Source organism: Vombatus ursinus, unplaced genomic scaffold (genome assembly GCF_900497805.2).
Source record: "Vombatus ursinus unplaced genomic scaffold, bare-nosed wombat genome assembly UNPS02014809.1, whole genome shotgun sequence".
NCBI classification, from domain to species: Eukaryota; Metazoa; Chordata; class Mammalia; order Diprotodontia; family Vombatidae; genus Vombatus; species Vombatus ursinus.
The window spans coordinates 14,759,417-14,777,211 of record NW_020954587.1 but is presented as its reverse complement, the minus strand read 5'-3'; the positions used below and the strand labels follow the sequence as shown (position 1 = coordinate 14,777,211).

At 36.3% G+C, this 17,795-nt stretch overlaps 1 protein-coding gene across 3 annotated transcripts in view; it reads right to left on the bottom strand.

The window, feature by feature from the left end:
* ITSN1 (intersectin 1) overlaps positions 1–17,795 on the bottom strand; it is a 283,395-nt gene that overhangs the window by 75,421 nt on the left and 190,179 nt on the right. For all 3 annotated transcript variants that reach the window (XM_027875448.1, XM_027875446.1, XM_027875447.1), the window contains 3 exons: positions 16,268–16,313; positions 13,405–13,526; positions 5,899–6,016 (listed from right to left, as the gene is read on the bottom strand). In XM_027875448.1, the coding sequence (XP_027731249.1) occupies positions 5,899–6,016; positions 13,405–13,526; positions 16,268–16,313 (286 nt within the window). The remainder of the gene's footprint in view (positions 1–5,898; positions 6,017–13,404; positions 13,527–16,267; positions 16,314–17,795) is intronic.

The window sequence follows — 17,795 nt, the reverse complement described above, 5'->3', positions numbered from 1 at the left end:
TGTAACACAGAGTTTGTGAAGGGGAGATAAAATTGGAAAGGTAGTTTAGAGCCAGATTGTGGAGGTCTTTAAATGACAGGATAAATTTGTATTTTATTTAAGAGGAAATGGGAAACCACAGAGGGTTTTTTAGCAAGAGGCTGACAAGATTTAGATTTGCATTGTATAACACAGCTGAATGGAGGACAGATTAGGGGGAAGAGAGAATGGAAGCAAGAAGAGCTATTATATTAGTCCAGGTAAGAGGTGCTGAGGGCCTGAAATAGTGGTGGTCAACTTAGTGGAGAAAAAGAGAAAAATGCAAAGAAACAAACAATTAGACTTGTCAACTGATTTAATTTGGAAGTGAGGGATAGGGAAGAGTCAAGAATGATTCAGAGGTTACAAAGCTAGGTAATTGAGAAGATAGGGATGCCCCTGAAATATGTGAATCTGGAAGAGAGGAACGTTTAGGGGGAAAGAAGGTGAGTCCTCATTTTAGATGTCTGAAGACCATGCAAGTCACCATACGCTGACTGCCCTTTTGACCAGACGCTTTTCCATATAACTAACAGGATGATGATTCCACATAACAGAAAAAGACTTTCACCTCTGCAAAGGACAATTCTGAATCACAAGAATAAGGGTTGCAGAGGCAGGAATTTGCCAGTCTTATAAATTAGAAGAAGAACAAATTAACTTGGGCTCCCATCCTCTGGAGTTCTAGTGATTAAGATTGACAGTGTCAAAGGGAGAGGTAGAATATTAACTGCCATGGCTTCTTACTCTAAACATCAGGGAAGCAAGGATGGAATCAGCAGGGAATTCTGGACATATTTAGGTCAGTAAATACCTGGTAAGTGGGTCCCCAGAGCCAGATGGTGGCTGTGTGACCCTGGGCAAACCACACAACTCTCTCTAACAAAAATATTACAGAGTAGGTACAAATGAACATTGGTAAAGGGAGGTTTCCTCACCCAGAGTTCTCTTCTGTGCCAATCTAAATGAAATCAAAGATCTGAGAAGAAACTTTTTTGATAAACAGTTACTGGAATAGGGAAACATGACCACAAATGATACCCAAGAATTATGATCTAAAGGAGATTTCTGTTCTTCTATCCCCATCTTTCTTCAAATGCTATAAATATATTCAGCTAAATGTTTTTCTGTTTGAAGGCACTTAATAGCTCAGCTGTAAGATTATAGATCGTTCCTTTGTAGCTGTTTAGGAGGGTACAATATTACATGCTGTGCATTAAAATGACTCATCTATTCAAAGTGCCACAGGAGATCATTTTGGTCTCCAATGTACTCTAAGTGATTGGAGCCAATATTCACCTTTATGAATAGTACCCCATATAATTGCTTCCCAACTCAATCTCTCAACCCACTTAAATCCTTGACACATATATATATATGTGTGTGTATGTGTGTGTGTTTGTATATATACTATACATACATATATAACATATATAAAACCACCAAACCCCTCAAAATTACCCCAAAACACTATTAAAATAAAAGTTTACATAAAATCATAAGCTTTTAACAGGATAGAACCAAAGGAATCAACAAACAAGCAAGTAAAATGTTTTTGTTGTATCTGCTATGAATTTTTTTATATTTACATTATTTTTAAATTTTCTGATATTTTATAAAGCCTTAGCAAAAGACCACCAGGTATAAAGGTATGATTACTTTTATGACACTGTATATTGCCATATAGATCTCCAAAATGCCTATATCGATACACAGTCACTCCAACAACGTATATGTTTCCTGGCAGCCATGCCAATTTCTCAGTCTCTCTCAATCTCAATCTCTCTCTCTCTCTCTCTCTCCCTCTCTCACTCACTCGCTATTTTTGTCATTTTAACGGGTTTTATCTTTAGGCTGTCTTAATGTGTACTTCTCTGATTATTATGGAGTGCTTTTTTTCACAGGACTATTAACAGTTTATATTTCCTCCTTCAAAAATTGTCTATTCATATCCTTTCACCATTGCTGCCCTATAATGTATCATATATCATGTAGCAGTTCCTTATAATATCTGTATATCAAATTATTATCGGAAATATTTATTTGATTATTTTTTCTGCAAAGACTTTTCCCAGTTCATTTCTTCTTTCATTGCTTTTGTTGTGCAAAATCCTTTTCTCTCTAAATATTCAAACCCATCAATAATTTTTCTATTTATTTCATTAAAATGGCCTTCCTCTTAAAGTTAAAGTAAATGTTTTATCCCATTTCTTCCAATTTTTAAATAACTTTAAAATTTTAGATCACTGATACAGTTTATTGTGGGACATTGTGGGACATACGGATCTAAACCCATTTTTTTGGCCACATAGTATTCCTTCCTGCACAGCAGTTTCATTCTCTACCGGTTTTTAAGTGTGAGCCTATCAAACAATTTTTTGTATACATTGTGCTCTAATTCTGTTACACTGATCTATTTTTCTAATCTTTTTCTACTACCAGACAATTATTACTTAATTATTGTTTTACAGTGGATTTTGAGACTTGGTGGTGCTCATTCTTATTCACCAGATGAACCAGAACCTAACAAAATAGAACCCTCAGAGCATTGTACTGACTAAATCTTTAACCAGTTTTCTTTTTCAAAGTTATATTTGATATTTCATCTCATACTTCCTTACAGTTTTCATATTTATTTGTCTTTTGTTGGATATTTTTGCTAATTCTAGGATTTTTTTTCTCCAGCTCCCTAGGAAAACTGTTCAAAGAATCATAAAAAAAGAGTGTAGTCCAACCCATTATTTTATAGATAAGGAACCAGAACAATGTTGTACATAATAACAGCCATGTTGTGCAATGACTAACTGATAGACTTAGCCCTTCTCAGCAATGCAAGGATCTAAGACATCTCCAAAGGCCTCATGATGGAAAATGCTATCCACACCCACAGAAAGAACTATGGAGTATGAATGAAGATTGAAGCATACTGCTTGCTAATTTTTCTCTTCTGTTGTGTTTTCTTCCCTCTTTCTTGTGGTTCCTCCTGTTGATTCTAATTCTTTCTTCCAACATCACTAATGTGAAAATATATTTAATAGGAATGTATATGTATAGCCTATATCAGGTTGTTTGCTGTCTTGGGGAGGGAGTGGGAGAAAAATTTAAAACTCAAAAGCTTATGGAAGTGATTGTTGATAAATCAAAATAAATTAATAATAAAAAAATTATCTCATTGGATCTTCACAACAATCCTGAGATAGCTGCTGCTATCATGCTCATTTTAAAGTTAAGGAAACTGAGGCACCTAGAAACTAAGTGACTCGCCCAGGATCACACAGCTAGGAATCATCAGAGGCCACATTTGAGCTCAGGTCTTCCTGATTTCAGGCCTAGTACTCTATCCATTGCACCAAGAGCTGCCTCACTGAATTAAAATGACCTGTCCAAGGTTATACAATAGATTTTAACTCAGGTGTTTTGATTCTAAATTCAATGGTATTGCTTTACTAAATTTTCTGAGATCTCAGAAATCCTGAGACTGCCACATTGGGGTCTGTCTTCTTCAGCTGGTAAAGGGCATCCAGAATCTATGTATTTTCTAATAATTTTGATAATTTAGTCGTTATTAACACATATATCCAACCAGTCATGCAATACTATTTTTCAATATAGTAAATCTGCTATCAGTTGCTTCATTAGATTTTTAGAAATTCCTCTTTTATGTTCTCTTTACTGTATCCTCTGTATAAGGGGAAGCATAGCATAGAGTTTGCCTTGAAGCCAGGAAATCCTGAGTTCAAGACCAGTTCTGACATATAATGGTTGTGTGACAAAGGACAAGTCCCCTGACTCTTAGTGGGGTCCAATGCAAACAGAAACAGATAGGCCTCATAGTGACTTAGAAAACCACAAATTAACATGATCTGTGTTTTATTGTATTTTTATTTGTTTTGTTAAACATTCCCCAATTATATTTTAATCTGGTTCTGGCTTCATTTGGAATTTTTGTGGGCTGCCTGGAAGCTGAGTTTGAAATCTCTGTTCTAGGCAACTAAGGCAACTATATTTATTTTTCGTTACTTCCATGAAGTGTGTGGTTTTTCTTTTTAGCATTTTCTAATTCTAGCTTGATTTCCTCCCATGACTTTTTTTCTTTAAGTTCTTCTTTTATTTACTCTTGTGATAAACTTTTCTTACCAGTGTCAATTCTTTGAATGTATGGTCTATATTTGAGAGTCTCTCTGCATATCCCATATGTTTTCTTTATATTTATTTTTCTTTCCGTAGCTTCTGCTACTTCAGCAAATTCAATTGCTCTGAGTATTTATTATTTTTATTATTAATATATTATAATTTTGTTATTATTTTTCATTTGTATAGCAAATTCAATTGCTCTAATATTTGTTACTCTTTTTACTATTATCATTAATTAACATCTCATCTCTTTTAATGAAGTTTAGACAGAAACAGTCCTAGGACAAGTCTCTTCCCTGCTATTATTCTTTTATATTGAATGTGTTATTTATTTATTTATTCATTTATTTATTTATTAAGCACCTACTTTGTGTGAGGCACTTTATATCCTACAGAGAAGATAGAAAGCAAAGGCAAAAAGATAGTCCTGCTCTCAAGGAGCTCACGTTATAATGGAACAACATGCAAACAACTATGTACAAGCAAGTGACACAGAATAAATAGGAGATAATCAATAGAAGGAAAATGCTAGCATTAAGGCATTCCAAAGATTACTGTACAGGTACACAAAATAAGTGCTTTCTGTAGTCAAATAAAAATATTATGAAATAAGCTCATCCTCTGTAGGCTCATAGAAACCATTCTCAGAATGACTCCAATAGCAAATAAGACAACAGCAATGGCATATAACTCATCCTGTTCCACACGATTTGGATCTCTTCTGCAAGGTCTCTACATATTGAAAATTTTTCATTACATGCAGTTGGAGGTTATGATCATTTGGCATTAAGACATCAATTTAAAATGTTACTCTTAAGTTTTTAAGGATCTATGTTATATCCAGATGAGTGTGGGCAAAAGTTTGGCCTGTGATGATGGTGGTTCCAATATAATTTACTGGTTGAGTTCTCTAGGATACACTAAGGTCTGCATTCATAGTACGGGAATTTGTCAACCTATTCTATCATTGTTGTTGCTCTTATTCTTTGCTCATTTAAAAAAAATTTGTTTTAATTTTGCTTTCTTGTGTGGATTTTTAGTTATATTTTTTTCTTTGTTGTTTCTCTTGTGGTTTTTATAGGGTGTATAAAGTAAAAAACCTGATTCCCTTCTCTCCTTTCATGCTGTTATCTTGGATCATCCTCTCCTAACACTTATTTTTTAAAAACTCTTACATCTTACTCCTTATTCCATCTCCCCCCATGCCTTCCTAACACAATTCAATTCTTTAGAAGAAAATCAATAAATAACCTTGCTTTTAATGTAAAAAGTATGTACGATTCTTTCTACAAGAATATTCCAACAAAGGCACTATGGTACTTATTGTTCAATTGTTTTTCAGTCATGTCCGACTCTTCATGACCCCATTCGGGTTTTTTCTTGGCAAAGATACTGGTGTGGTTTGCCATTTCCTTCTCTAGCTCATTTTACAGATGAGGAAACTGAGGCAAACAGGGTTAAGCAACTTTCCCAGGGTCACACAGCTACTAAGTGTCTAAGGTCGGAATTGAACTCAGGAACATGAGTCTGCCTGACTCCAGGCTTGGCACTCTATCCACTGCACCACCTTGCTGCCTGTGTACTATGGTACTAAACACAGTAAAACTTCTCAGTTCCAAGAGCTATTGAAAATGCTGAGAGAATGCTTCGATACAGGAAGAGAAAGCCTTGACTATGAAGACTCTAAACGGAAAAACCAACTTTGAGATAAAACTATTTTTCAATTGAAGAGTCTAAGTCACTTACCTGTAGGTAGTGCTATGGACTTAGGTGGCTCCGTTGGTGTTATTTTACTGGTACCAGGACTTAAAAGTTTTACATAATTAGCTGGGAACCAGCCTATCTGACGCTTTTTCCCACGTGCCTAAGAAGAAAATAAATACATTTTAAAAGTTTCAGATTTTGAATAACCAGTAAAATTACACAAGACAATAATCATAAAATCCCAGTGTTGGAAGAGACCTCAAAAGTTTGAGTCCCATATACAACATGATTGATAAATAGACATTCACCCTCCCCCTGAAGACTTCTAGGAATGAAGAACTCTCACTACTCCACTCAGGAGCCTAATTCATTTTTGGATAGCTCTTATTATTAGGAATTATGTTGAACCAAAATCTGTATCCTTGGTACCAAAAAAAAAAAAAAAAGAATGAACCTAGTTCTGCTTCCATATATCAATCCTTTAAATATTTGAAGACAGTGATCACATATGTTCTTAAGATTTCTTTTCTCTAGGTTAAACACTTCCGGTTATCTCCACCAATCTTTGTATGGCATAATTTTACATCTTCTCACTATCTTATTCACCTTCCAGTTTTGTTCATTTTTTTTCTAAAATGTGGTGTTCAGAAATGGACACAGTGCCCTAGATGTGGTTTGGCCAGGGCAGAGATCAAAAAGACTAACTTTTCTCTTGCTCTGGACATTACATTTCTTTAAAAAAAAATTTGGGAGGCAGCTAGCCGGTGCAGTGGATAGAGCACTGGCCCTGGAGTAAGGAGGACCTGTGTTCAAATCCAGTCTCAGACACATAACACTTACTAGCTGTGTGACCCTGGGCAAGTCACTTAACCCCACTGCCTAGCCAAAAAAGAAAAAAAAGAAAAAAGAAAAAAAATTTTATATCTTTTGATTTTTTATCATCTTCTTTTCCAAATATATTCTTCCCTCCTCTACCACTCAAAACTATCTTATGTAACAAAGAATAAGCAAGAAGCCAGTAGGTGGGGAGGAGGGGCGGGGAGGAAAAGTTCAGTAAAGTTAAGCAACATATTAGCTGAGTTAGGATTGCATATAATTTTCCAATCCCATAGACCATATCTGAACAAAGAGAGAAAGAAGCATTTTCTCACCCCTTCTTCAGCACTAAGCTTCATTATGATAATTACAAAGTATTCAAGTTTTGAGCTTTGTTGTTGTTTTCATTTATATATAGTCATTGTGTATATTGTTTTCCTGGTCTGGCTTACTTCATTTTATATGAGTTCGTAGAATATTTCTCATTCTTCTCTGTGTTCATCATATTCATCATTTCCTATAGTAGAGTTTATGCCATTATATTCATATTTCACAATTTGTTTAATCATTACCAAATTTATAGGCATCTCTTTTGTTTCCAGTTCTTTCCTATTGCAAAAAGTGCTGAAAAAATATTCTGGTATATATGGGGCCTTTCTCTGTCACTGGGTTCCCTGGGATACAAGCTAGCAGTAAGACCTCTCAATCAAAGGATATTGACATTTTAGTCTCTTTCTGATCATAATTTCTTTCTAGAATGTTTGAACCACTTCACAGTTTTACCAACAATCCATCAGTGTGCCTGCTTTCCCACTGATTATCCGATATTGGCTAGTAACATATATTATCACCTTTGCTAATCTTGGGGGTCTAAGTTGGAACCTCAAGGTTGTTTTGATATGAACTCTTATTTTTAGTCATTTGGAGCAATCTTTCACTGATTAAATTACAAAGTAGCTAATCTAGATATGATTTTAATCCATTACGTGAATAATTTCCATTTTGAATTCAGAAACTTATTGGGGTAGCTGAAAATAAGAAGTAAAAGCCTTTTCTCAAATTAGTGTGGTATACTGTTTTTGTCTTTCTTTGTATCCCTAGTACTTAGCACAGTACATAGTACATAATAAGCACTTTAATTAAGTTTGCTTGTTAATTGAATGTTTCTACTGGAAAGAGCACTGAACCTCATGTCAAGAAGACCTTGGTTTAAAATACTGTCTAGCCTCTTACTAACTTTATAACCTTGGGAAAATCACTTAACATCAATGAAGATAATACCACTTACACTACCTACCTTATCAGATTGTTATAAGGAAAATGCTTTGTAAACCTTCAAATGTGTTCTAAGTATACACTGCTATTATTACGGTCATTTTGTTCCCTAAGTTATTTGTTTCAGATAATTGAGTGGCTAATCACTTGGGATCCATCCCATGAATACAAGTGCAAAAACGGAAGAATCCCCAAGAAATATTTATGTACAGAGAAATTTGCTATATGAACATATCATGCTTGGAATATTTTTTTAATGGGCCTGTGATTTTATTGACATTAAGAATTCCTGAGGAGGAAATCCCCTCAAACAAAGCAGACAAGCAGTTTCTTTGGAATATACAATCTTAGAGAGCTGCCTGGAGCGCCTAGATGTTAACTGACTTGCCCAGGACACACAGGCAGTATGTGTCCAAGGCTTTGTTCACTATCCAGTGCACCATGTTGCCTCTGCTTAGAGAACATTAAGGCTACTTTTAAACTGCCTCAGGCAGCTCTCTAAGATTGTATATTCCAAAGAAATTGCTAGTTTGCTTTGGTTGAAGGAATTTCCTCACCAGAAGTTGTCGACATCAATGAAATCACAAGCCCATTAAAAAAATATTCTAAGCATGACATGTTTGTTACATGTTGCAAATCTCTCTGTATATAAGCATCTCTCTGAGATTCTTGCAATTTGCACTTGTATTCATAGGATGGATCCCAAGATCAAAGGTAGCTGCTACCTCAGTTTCTAGGAGGAAAGTATATGGGACTATATTCTTAGATAAATACTAAACTCATGAGCCCCCACTAGTGTTCTTTCCTTTAATAATCAGCCAGTATATAATTGCCTCTTGGGAAAGGCATTTACTGACGAGGACATAGTATGAGCACTATTTATGAAGTAGTAAGAAAACTACAAAACATTCCCCCTCATAAACTTAGGATAAACTCTCCCACAAATATGCACAGCATTCATGGGAAGACTGGGCTCAAATTTAGGGTATAATGGCAGTGAAATGTGTAGAATACATGTGGGATAAAGGCAAATCACAACCTCTGGCACCTGGTTTTAGAAGTTCTTTTATTCTTCATAGGGTTTTAACACTAGGTTCCTAGGTTCAGCTTCTCTCTACACTCTAACTCTCTATTGCTATAAGTCATGCTTTTTTTTTTTTTTTTTGGGCTAGGCAATGGGGTTAAGTGACTTGCCCAGGGTCACACAGCTAGTAAGTGTCAAGTGCCTAAAGTCAAATTTGAACTCAGGTCCTCCTGAATCCAGTGCCGGTGCTCTATCCACTGTGCCACCTCACTGTCCTGAGTCAAGCTTTTTTGAAACTGCTGCCTCACTCTGGTGACTATCACTCTGAATCTGACAGTCTGGAACATATGTGTCTTCTGTTCCCCACTGAATGCTGTATCTCCTTCTAGTCTAGTAGCTCCTCTTCAAAGCAATTTGGTCAATGGGAGAGGGGAGAAGAGAAATTTCTTCTCCTGTAAGGGTCTTCTCCACAAGTAGCACCTGGTTTGCAAATGTCTTAGTACTCTCCAACTCAAAATACTGAAATTCATCCAGGGCTCTGCTACTTAAAGCCCCTGGAGGTGTGGCCAGTTCACCTGATCTATCAATAGACTGTTCTCCTCTTGAACAATCAGAGAGGCATTCTCACTTTACTCATGCATATTAAAACCTTGGCTTAGATGTATTTTTATAGTTAAACAACTCAACCTCCTGATTATATTCTAGCTTTCCCAGGTCTACATTAACTGGGGTTCGAGGGGAATCCCATGCATTGCATAAAAGCACTATACTCTGTTAGCACATTTGGACATGCCTATTCCAAATCCTCTAAATTTAATCAAAAATTCTTTAAGCCTAAATATTTCCATTGATTACATTCACATTTTCCCAATGTCATCCCTTCTTTCTTGAAATTCAATTCAATTCCACAGGTATTTATTGAGCATCTAGCATGTGCCTAGCACTCTACTAGGCACTGTGGTCAATGAAAAGAGATAAATGACATGGTACCTACCTACCTACCTACCTACCTGGAGCTGCCAATATAGCCAGAAAATCTATATGGTGATAAGTTGTCTTTAGCCCTCCTTAATATTAGGCAACATACTGATTCCCCTTAGCAGTATGGGTAAGAGGGAGAAAAATCCTGCCCCTTCCCTACCTATCTCCATTCAATATGGCTATGATGCCTAAATGAGTCAGGGGGTATGTTGCGGGGTGGGAGGAAGATAATTTGTTATAAAATGGGATAGTTTCTTCTCGGGCAAATACTATGGTCCCCAATGAGTCACATGAACTCATAGTAGAGGTTTGTATGTAGCAGCCAGATACTACTCATTCCAAACTGATTTACTCATTGGCAGATCTTTCAAGAGGAAGTTTTATCATCCTTAGAAGTAGAAGTGAGATACAGCTTTGGGCCTAGCTGGAGGTTACATGACCAGAAGCAATATAATCTAGTTGGACCAGAAGAAGTAGGCAGATGTTTCACAGTTCAGGTCTGCTAGAACAGACTGTCTGGCAATAAGAGCAGATGCCTCCTGCTGTTGTACAGATCTCCCCTTCTGATAGTTCAGGAAAGTGGCCTTCCCTTTTCTGTGACCTTAAGGTAAGTTAAGTTGCAGAAGCCTGGCTTTGAAGACTGTGTGTGTGCGTGTGTGCGTGTGTGTGTGTGTATGTGTGTGTGTGTGTGAGAGAGAGAGAGAGACACATAGAGAGAGAAAGAGAGAGAGAGAGAGAGAGATTTCTGGGTAATATGGAGAACAGAGAATAGCTGGCATAAGACGTGATAATACACAGTAATTAGAATAAATGACTTTAGCAATAAAACTGAAAAATGGTGAGTTTATAATCTAGAACAAACTGCTTGCATTGTAGACTGAATTTTGTGATTTGTTTTGTAGAAATATGAATGCAAATTGGCTAATGTTTAGATTTTTTTGATAACTTATACAGCAAAGGTTGTATATATCCCACTTCATGGGTGTCGATGGTTGGAACATCCCATTTATTGATTTAATAGTTTTAAGTTTTCCTATCTGCTTTCAGATTAATGTATTCCATGATGCTAATAATTCAGATTAAACTTAAAAGTGTGTCTAGCCAGGTGCTAAACATTGGCACACCCCTGAGGACAGAAGAAATGTAACCCTACCAATAACTCTAAAATTCTTACAATTTTGAATAACTCTAAAAAATTCCATAATTATCTTTCTTTTTTTCCCCTCTCCTTTCTTGTCTTCTTTAGGCTAGAGAAAGAATAGCCTTTATTTAGGTGTATCATACTAGTTCCATTAGGATTACTCAACCCTCAACCACAAAGCCCAATTCTTTGTACCACTAGGAACAACTACCAAAAGCATAATTGGGATGATGGATCATTTTTGGCTTAGACTACAAGGCCACAATGACTGAACTATCCCAGTTGCCTCCTGAATACTATCAACAGAAAATGCAGGTTTATATATCCTTAAGCTAAGGATTTTTTCAGCATTTTTTTTATGTTAAACCATTCCTAATTATCCCAGCTGTAGGTGCCATCCCCTTCCGCCCAAATAATATTTTACCTTGCACATATTTTATAAATGCTTATACACGTGCGTGCACACACACACACACACACACACACACACACACACACGCACACTGTCTCCCTGTTAGGGGAGCAAAGACTGTTCATTCTCATCTTTGTCTCCCTAACACCTAGCAGATTCCCAGGCACAAACATGTAAAAGAAATCTTTGTTGACTGATGGAGGCAGGTGTAAGATACAAAAGGCAGAAAACATAAGTAGATTATTGGCTTGTGAGTTGACTCAAAAGGCTTAAGTCCTGTGCTTATTCCATAAGCTACTGGTGTGAAAGGCACATTCCCTTCATCCTAGGCTGCCAATAACATCCCTTTCAACCCTCCTCCAGTCTCACTAACTCCCAGAGATAAGGTTCATTTTAAGTTTTGTTTCTTTTACTTATTTCTTCCCCAGATATCAGCTTCCCCTAGCTCCTGCCTCCCCTCAGAGATACAGCAAACAGATAACACCTATGATCAGGACCTACTTTCTCCAGGGATATTTCACAAGGCCATACTCAATATCACAATGGGAGGCACTGATAAAATCCCCAGTCAGGGTCATGAGTTTACTATAAGTACTTTTCCATACAACCTTCCTTTGGAGTATTAAAATTTCTACCTACGAGAGAGGTTTTGAATCACTTGGAGCTCCATTTTACTTTCCCAGTAACATAATCAGGAATCACAGGTCTGGGATGATCCAGGAATGTTCAGGGTGATAGTTCAGTAGCTGCGGTGACAACATTCACTCCAGGAAGTAATGGTGGTTGATACCCATTCTGTATCCCCTACTTCGTTCTGTAACCATTAAATCTCTCTCATCAAAGTAATTTCCTATACTATGTGACTAGAATATGAACACTAATCAAACAAGGCTGGCACTGGTCGTCTTCTTAACAATTTATGTTATATTTGCACCCCTTTCACACTTTCATACTCTCCTTTGTAAGAAAGTTGTTTTTATACATGTTTTATTTTTATCATTCTAGACTGAATGTTCCATAAGGGCATGGACCTCGTCATGTTCATCTTTTATATTCTGATCTGCACTTATATGTAGTAGATACTGGATAAATATGTGTTGAATTGAATTTGTCTTTTTGTTTTGGTGAGTGACACATTAAAAAAAAGAGATGGAAATTGTGTGTGTGTATGTGTGTGTGTGAGAGAGAGTGTGTGTGTGTGTGTGTGTGTCTGTGTTTTAAAGCAAAACGGGACAACTTAGGAGGAGCATGAGAGGAAAAAGTAGTAGTAGTAATAATAATCATAAAGATAGCTAACATTTCTATGTGCTTTAAGGATTACACAGTATTTATACACAGTAATTATTTAATTTTTTCACATTTCATTTGTTTCATTTTTCATATTAAATTTATTTCATTTTCATTATTTTAATTCAAAGTTGCACTATGAAGAAGTACTGTCCCCATTTTAAAGAAAAAGAAACTGAGGTTAAAGTGACTCATCCAACCTTACACAGCTAAAAAGTGGTAGAGCTAAGGCTATTTAATCTAACGTGTTTGGATTCCAAATTGAGTAATCGTTCCACTCCACCACAAAAAGGAGGAAGGAAATGCATAGGAGTATGCCTCCAAAGACAAACTTTGCTGACTTCATATTTCTGCCTGGGTCAGTCCTGAATCTTTCTGGATTAGGAGGAAAGAAGCATACAAGCTGCTCAGATGACAGGGTAATTTGACTCTGGAACGTATGGAAAGGTGGCTTCCCATCTTGGAGGTCAAAAGTTCCATCTTTAAAATGTATGGGCATTTGAAGGAGAACATATACTACCAAGTATATAACACTACCAAGTGTTCTCTTTTCGGCATTTTATGTGTTAGAATTAGAACATGATGTTTTACACAAATTACACAGGAACTAACTTGAAGTTCTCCTTCCCACCATCCTCCTGGATTCTTCTTCCGGATCAAAATTAGTTGTCCGGGTGCCAGGGTAAGCTGTTCTGGGCCAGTAGCAGTATAAGATGCGATAACTTGGGCAATTTCTGAAAATCAAAACAAAAATGAGTGACTCACTAGAGTAAATCTAGCACCACCTTTCCCTTGTCCACAGCTAGCATCAAAAATTAGGTTGGTTTAACACCAAAGCAATTAGAAAAGTTCCTTGGTCATTATCCCCTCATGTGCTAGCTAGGTAGAGAAATTCACCTCACTTCCTAAGGTCCTGTCATAGTCCTAGGATTCTATGATTTTATACAACTCACATAAAATACGTAAGGTTTTTCATTCTTTTATAGTCTAGGAAGAGAGAGAAATTGTATTTTTCTTACAAATTGACTCAATTTCTTTTTTTTTTACTAAGCTTTATTGACATGTATTGTTTTTATTTTCAAAACATTTACAGATTACCCTCACTCTGTGAGAGTCTCCTAATAAAGTAAAACAATAAAACAAAACTAATACTACTATGTCCTCATCTAAAAGGGCATGCAACATTCCATAGCCATTCTTCCCACTGGTTTTTTTTTTTATTTTTTTGAAAAATTAACAGAAATCTACTCTATCTCCTTCCCACTCTTTTTTTTCTTTTCACAAGATTCTGTTTTCTCTTTTCCATAGAGTACATTTATCTTTTTCTAAAGTTTATTTCTAGTTTTCAACATTTGCTTTTGTAAGATTTTGAGTTCTAAATTCTCCCCTCCCTCCACTCCACCTCCCCAAGACAGCATACAATCTGACACAGGCTATACATGTATGATCATAGTAAACATATTTCCACATTAGTCATATTGTGAAAGAAGAATCAGAAGAAAAAAGGGAAAAACCACGAGAAAGAAAAAACAAAAAACAACAACAAAAAAGAGAAAATAGTATGCTTTTATCTGCATTCAGACTCCATAGTTCTTTCTCTAGATGTGGATAGCATTTTCTGTCATGAGTATTTTGGAATTGTCTTAGATCATTGCATTGCTCAGAAGAGCTAAAAACCAACTCAATTTCTAAAAGCTGATCTTAAAATCTAAATTTTCAGTACCCTTGCTACTACCATTATGATCTTTTTCTTCAGGAAAAACATTTTTTCACTAATCAATTTGTAGTCTGTGAAGGTATAAACAGTCTCTGGTGGGAAGAATCCAAAAGTTAGAAAAGGCTTTTTATGTGCAGTTATCAATTTAGCACACACATATGAAAGGGAAATGGTTCTATACTTCTGAACGTTAAAATCTCAAAGGAAAAATTCCAAGAGTATTACAGAACAGTTCTGAAAATCAATCTCTATTGGCATAGCAGGTTCAGAGAATAAAAAACAAAATCTTCCTTTCAGTGAACACTGGCACATCTATAATCATTCTCTGAGCCTCCAGAAGAGATATATAACAAACTTGTCTATTCTCCTATCCCCTTTGGACTGAATTCTACCAGAAAAATGCCCTAGCCCATGGTAGAATTTCCTCCTTCCCTACTCAAACCAAGGAGGAATTATCATACCTTCCATCATTTCCCATTTTACATTTACAGGTTAAACTGCCCTCATGGAAATGCTCACACCATTGTAAAACTAAATAAAAGCATAGATGATTCTGCTTGGTACTTAGAGAGTAAGCAATAATGAGTTTCAAAGCTCTCACCAGGAAAACTGGTGAAAACCTCTAGATTAAAAGAGTTGTTTAGGATGGACAAAATCCAAAGTGGTGACCTATTTGGCTTCCAATGTTCTCTTTCTTAAATGAAGTTGGCACATGCAGGAAGCAATCTGCCACCAACTTTGCTTCTTTCTTTGTTTTCTCAAGACGCAGACAAGCTACACCCAGCTCACTAACGCAAGGAGGGTTTCAGTGAAAGCTTAAACTCATCTGGGCATCAAATATAAAGGCGCTCAGACACTCTAGAATCATTCAATTATTCTCAGCAGGCCTGAATTTTGAGATAAAGCTTATTTGCTCTCAATGCCCTGAGCCAAATTTCTGGAGCTCAAGTGAAAACCCATGGCGACTGGTTATCTATTTTTCCTTGCTGTGTAAGATCTGTAGGCCTCAGAGAAAATACTCTCTCTCCCAGCAACGAATAATCTTTCTTCCAATAATCATTCAATGGAACATCAAAATATGTCAGGTAAAATAAACACGTATGTTGTAAAAATCCCTTTATATACAGTGGTGTACTTGTTCTCTCTCAAGAATTATCAGTAATATTTTTACTTCCAAAAGTATGATTCACAGAAACTAAAAACCATGTAAAGACAGAGAAATTACTGTAATTTTGTACCTTCAATGGATGTGAGAGAAATCACCTGATGCCTCTGAAATGAATCTGTTCTTGTTTACAACCCAGCCTTATGACACTTACGCTCTGCTACTGTCTTCTGTTGTATGTATTAACTGTTGGATGAGCATAATCACGGCTGCAACATCCTCCCAAGAAATGCATATGCCTGTGAAACTGCCAAGCACCAGCAATCTGGTAGCCCCATAATACCCTCTTCATCACTCTGAAGTCATCCATTTCCTTACTATCACAGGAGAGCTAAATTATTTCATATTCTTTTATACCTACTACCATTTTACATTTTTCCTTTTCATGAGGTGCTTATGGCATAATACCAACCTTTCTCAACTACATAAGCAATTCTTATATATCCCTAGAAAACAGAGATGGATAAGGAGATGTCTCAGGAAAAGTCTCCTTTGTTCTTGTCCTAAGCATTTGGCCTTAATTAACACGACTGGGATCAATTATCATTTACATTTAAAATATTTCAGAATAAATACTAGGAATTACAACTTACCAGGTTTCTTTCCTAAACTCCCTGTTTTCCCAGTAGTCCCAGGGGCCTAAAACAGAATGAAAGACAAATTTTACATAAACTCTCATACAGTATCATCTTCACCCCAATATTTTTTCACAGGGGGGTGGGAGAAGGTAGTGAGGAGAGACTAAACCAATGATTTCATTGGCAAAAGGAGGAAAGTCTCTCTACCAATGTGAAAGAAAATAAAACCCTAAAGAACCATTAATTTTTGACAGATTTTTAACACTTTGTCCCAGAGAAGACACAGCATAAGTTTTGTGACTCCATGAAGTTATGCTGGGATTCAAGTTATTAAATGTATGGTGAGAGAAGAAATCTTGGCCCTGGAGACTGAGCTGTGGATATATTATCTTTGAGAATATTATCATTTTACAATAGTTTCAAGAGTGGGGAACCTGCAGCCTCAAGACCACATGTGGCCCTCTATGCCCTCAAATGCAGTCCTTTCCAAACGACAGGCCACACTTGAGGACCTTGAGGGACACATGTGGTCTCAAGGCCGCAGGTTCCCCACCCCTGTGGATCTAAACACAGTATTTTTATGCAAGCTATAGTATGAGGAAAAAAGACAAAGTCTATTCTCATATAGTGGAAAAAAGACTGTGTCCAAATTTTTTTCTATTCTGTGGATAGCTAGAGAGACAAAAGCTAGTGTTCACTAATAGAAATTAGTTTCTTTTGCATTATTGTCCCTCTTGAAGCCACGCCTCAAAATCAATTTAACATGACAAAAAGAAGTGTAATTCAGAAGTCCTTTGATAACCCAATTAAGATAAAAGATGGGAAAGAAAAAGAAATGAAGTATGTATCTTTTTGGCAAGCGTTGAAACTCCTTATTGTGCTTTCAGTGTTTTGTGTCCATTATTTTGAATGACTAAACTTTATTATTTCATCAAACATTCATGAAGTGCCTTGGGTCTAAAATTTTACTATGTCTTTGTTAACATTTTGTTAACAAACAATTTATAGGCACACCAATAGCCTTGATTTTATAAATAACAATGTACTTAAGCACTGAGAAGCAAAATTCCAAGTCATCAAAAAAAGGATCATCATTAGCTCCAAGAACAACTAAAATAGAATAAAGGTTTCTAACCAAGGCAGAAACCATTAAGTATCTTGTAGACTAGCTATGTCTTCACCAAGCGAGCAGCACATTCAGTAAAAATACCAACGGACAATCACTGTACAAGCAAGGTTAAAAAGTGATCTCTAGAGGAAAGAGGATGAAGAAGAACTTTGATTAGGAAGAAGAATACTACAAGTGAGTAGAGAGTACCAGGTTATTCAGAGGAATGTGATGCAGATAAAGTGCTTTAAATGCCAGTTATTATTACATGTCCTGATAGCACCTAAAGAATGTCTTGGAGATGCTGCAATAAACTATATGCTACTCGCTGCTTTTACCTCAACCTGCAGAAAGAGCAAGGTCACAAGGCAAAACCCTGTACCAATTTTGGACTTGCAGGTGTAGTTTTGCTTTATAAACTTGCAAAAAATACTT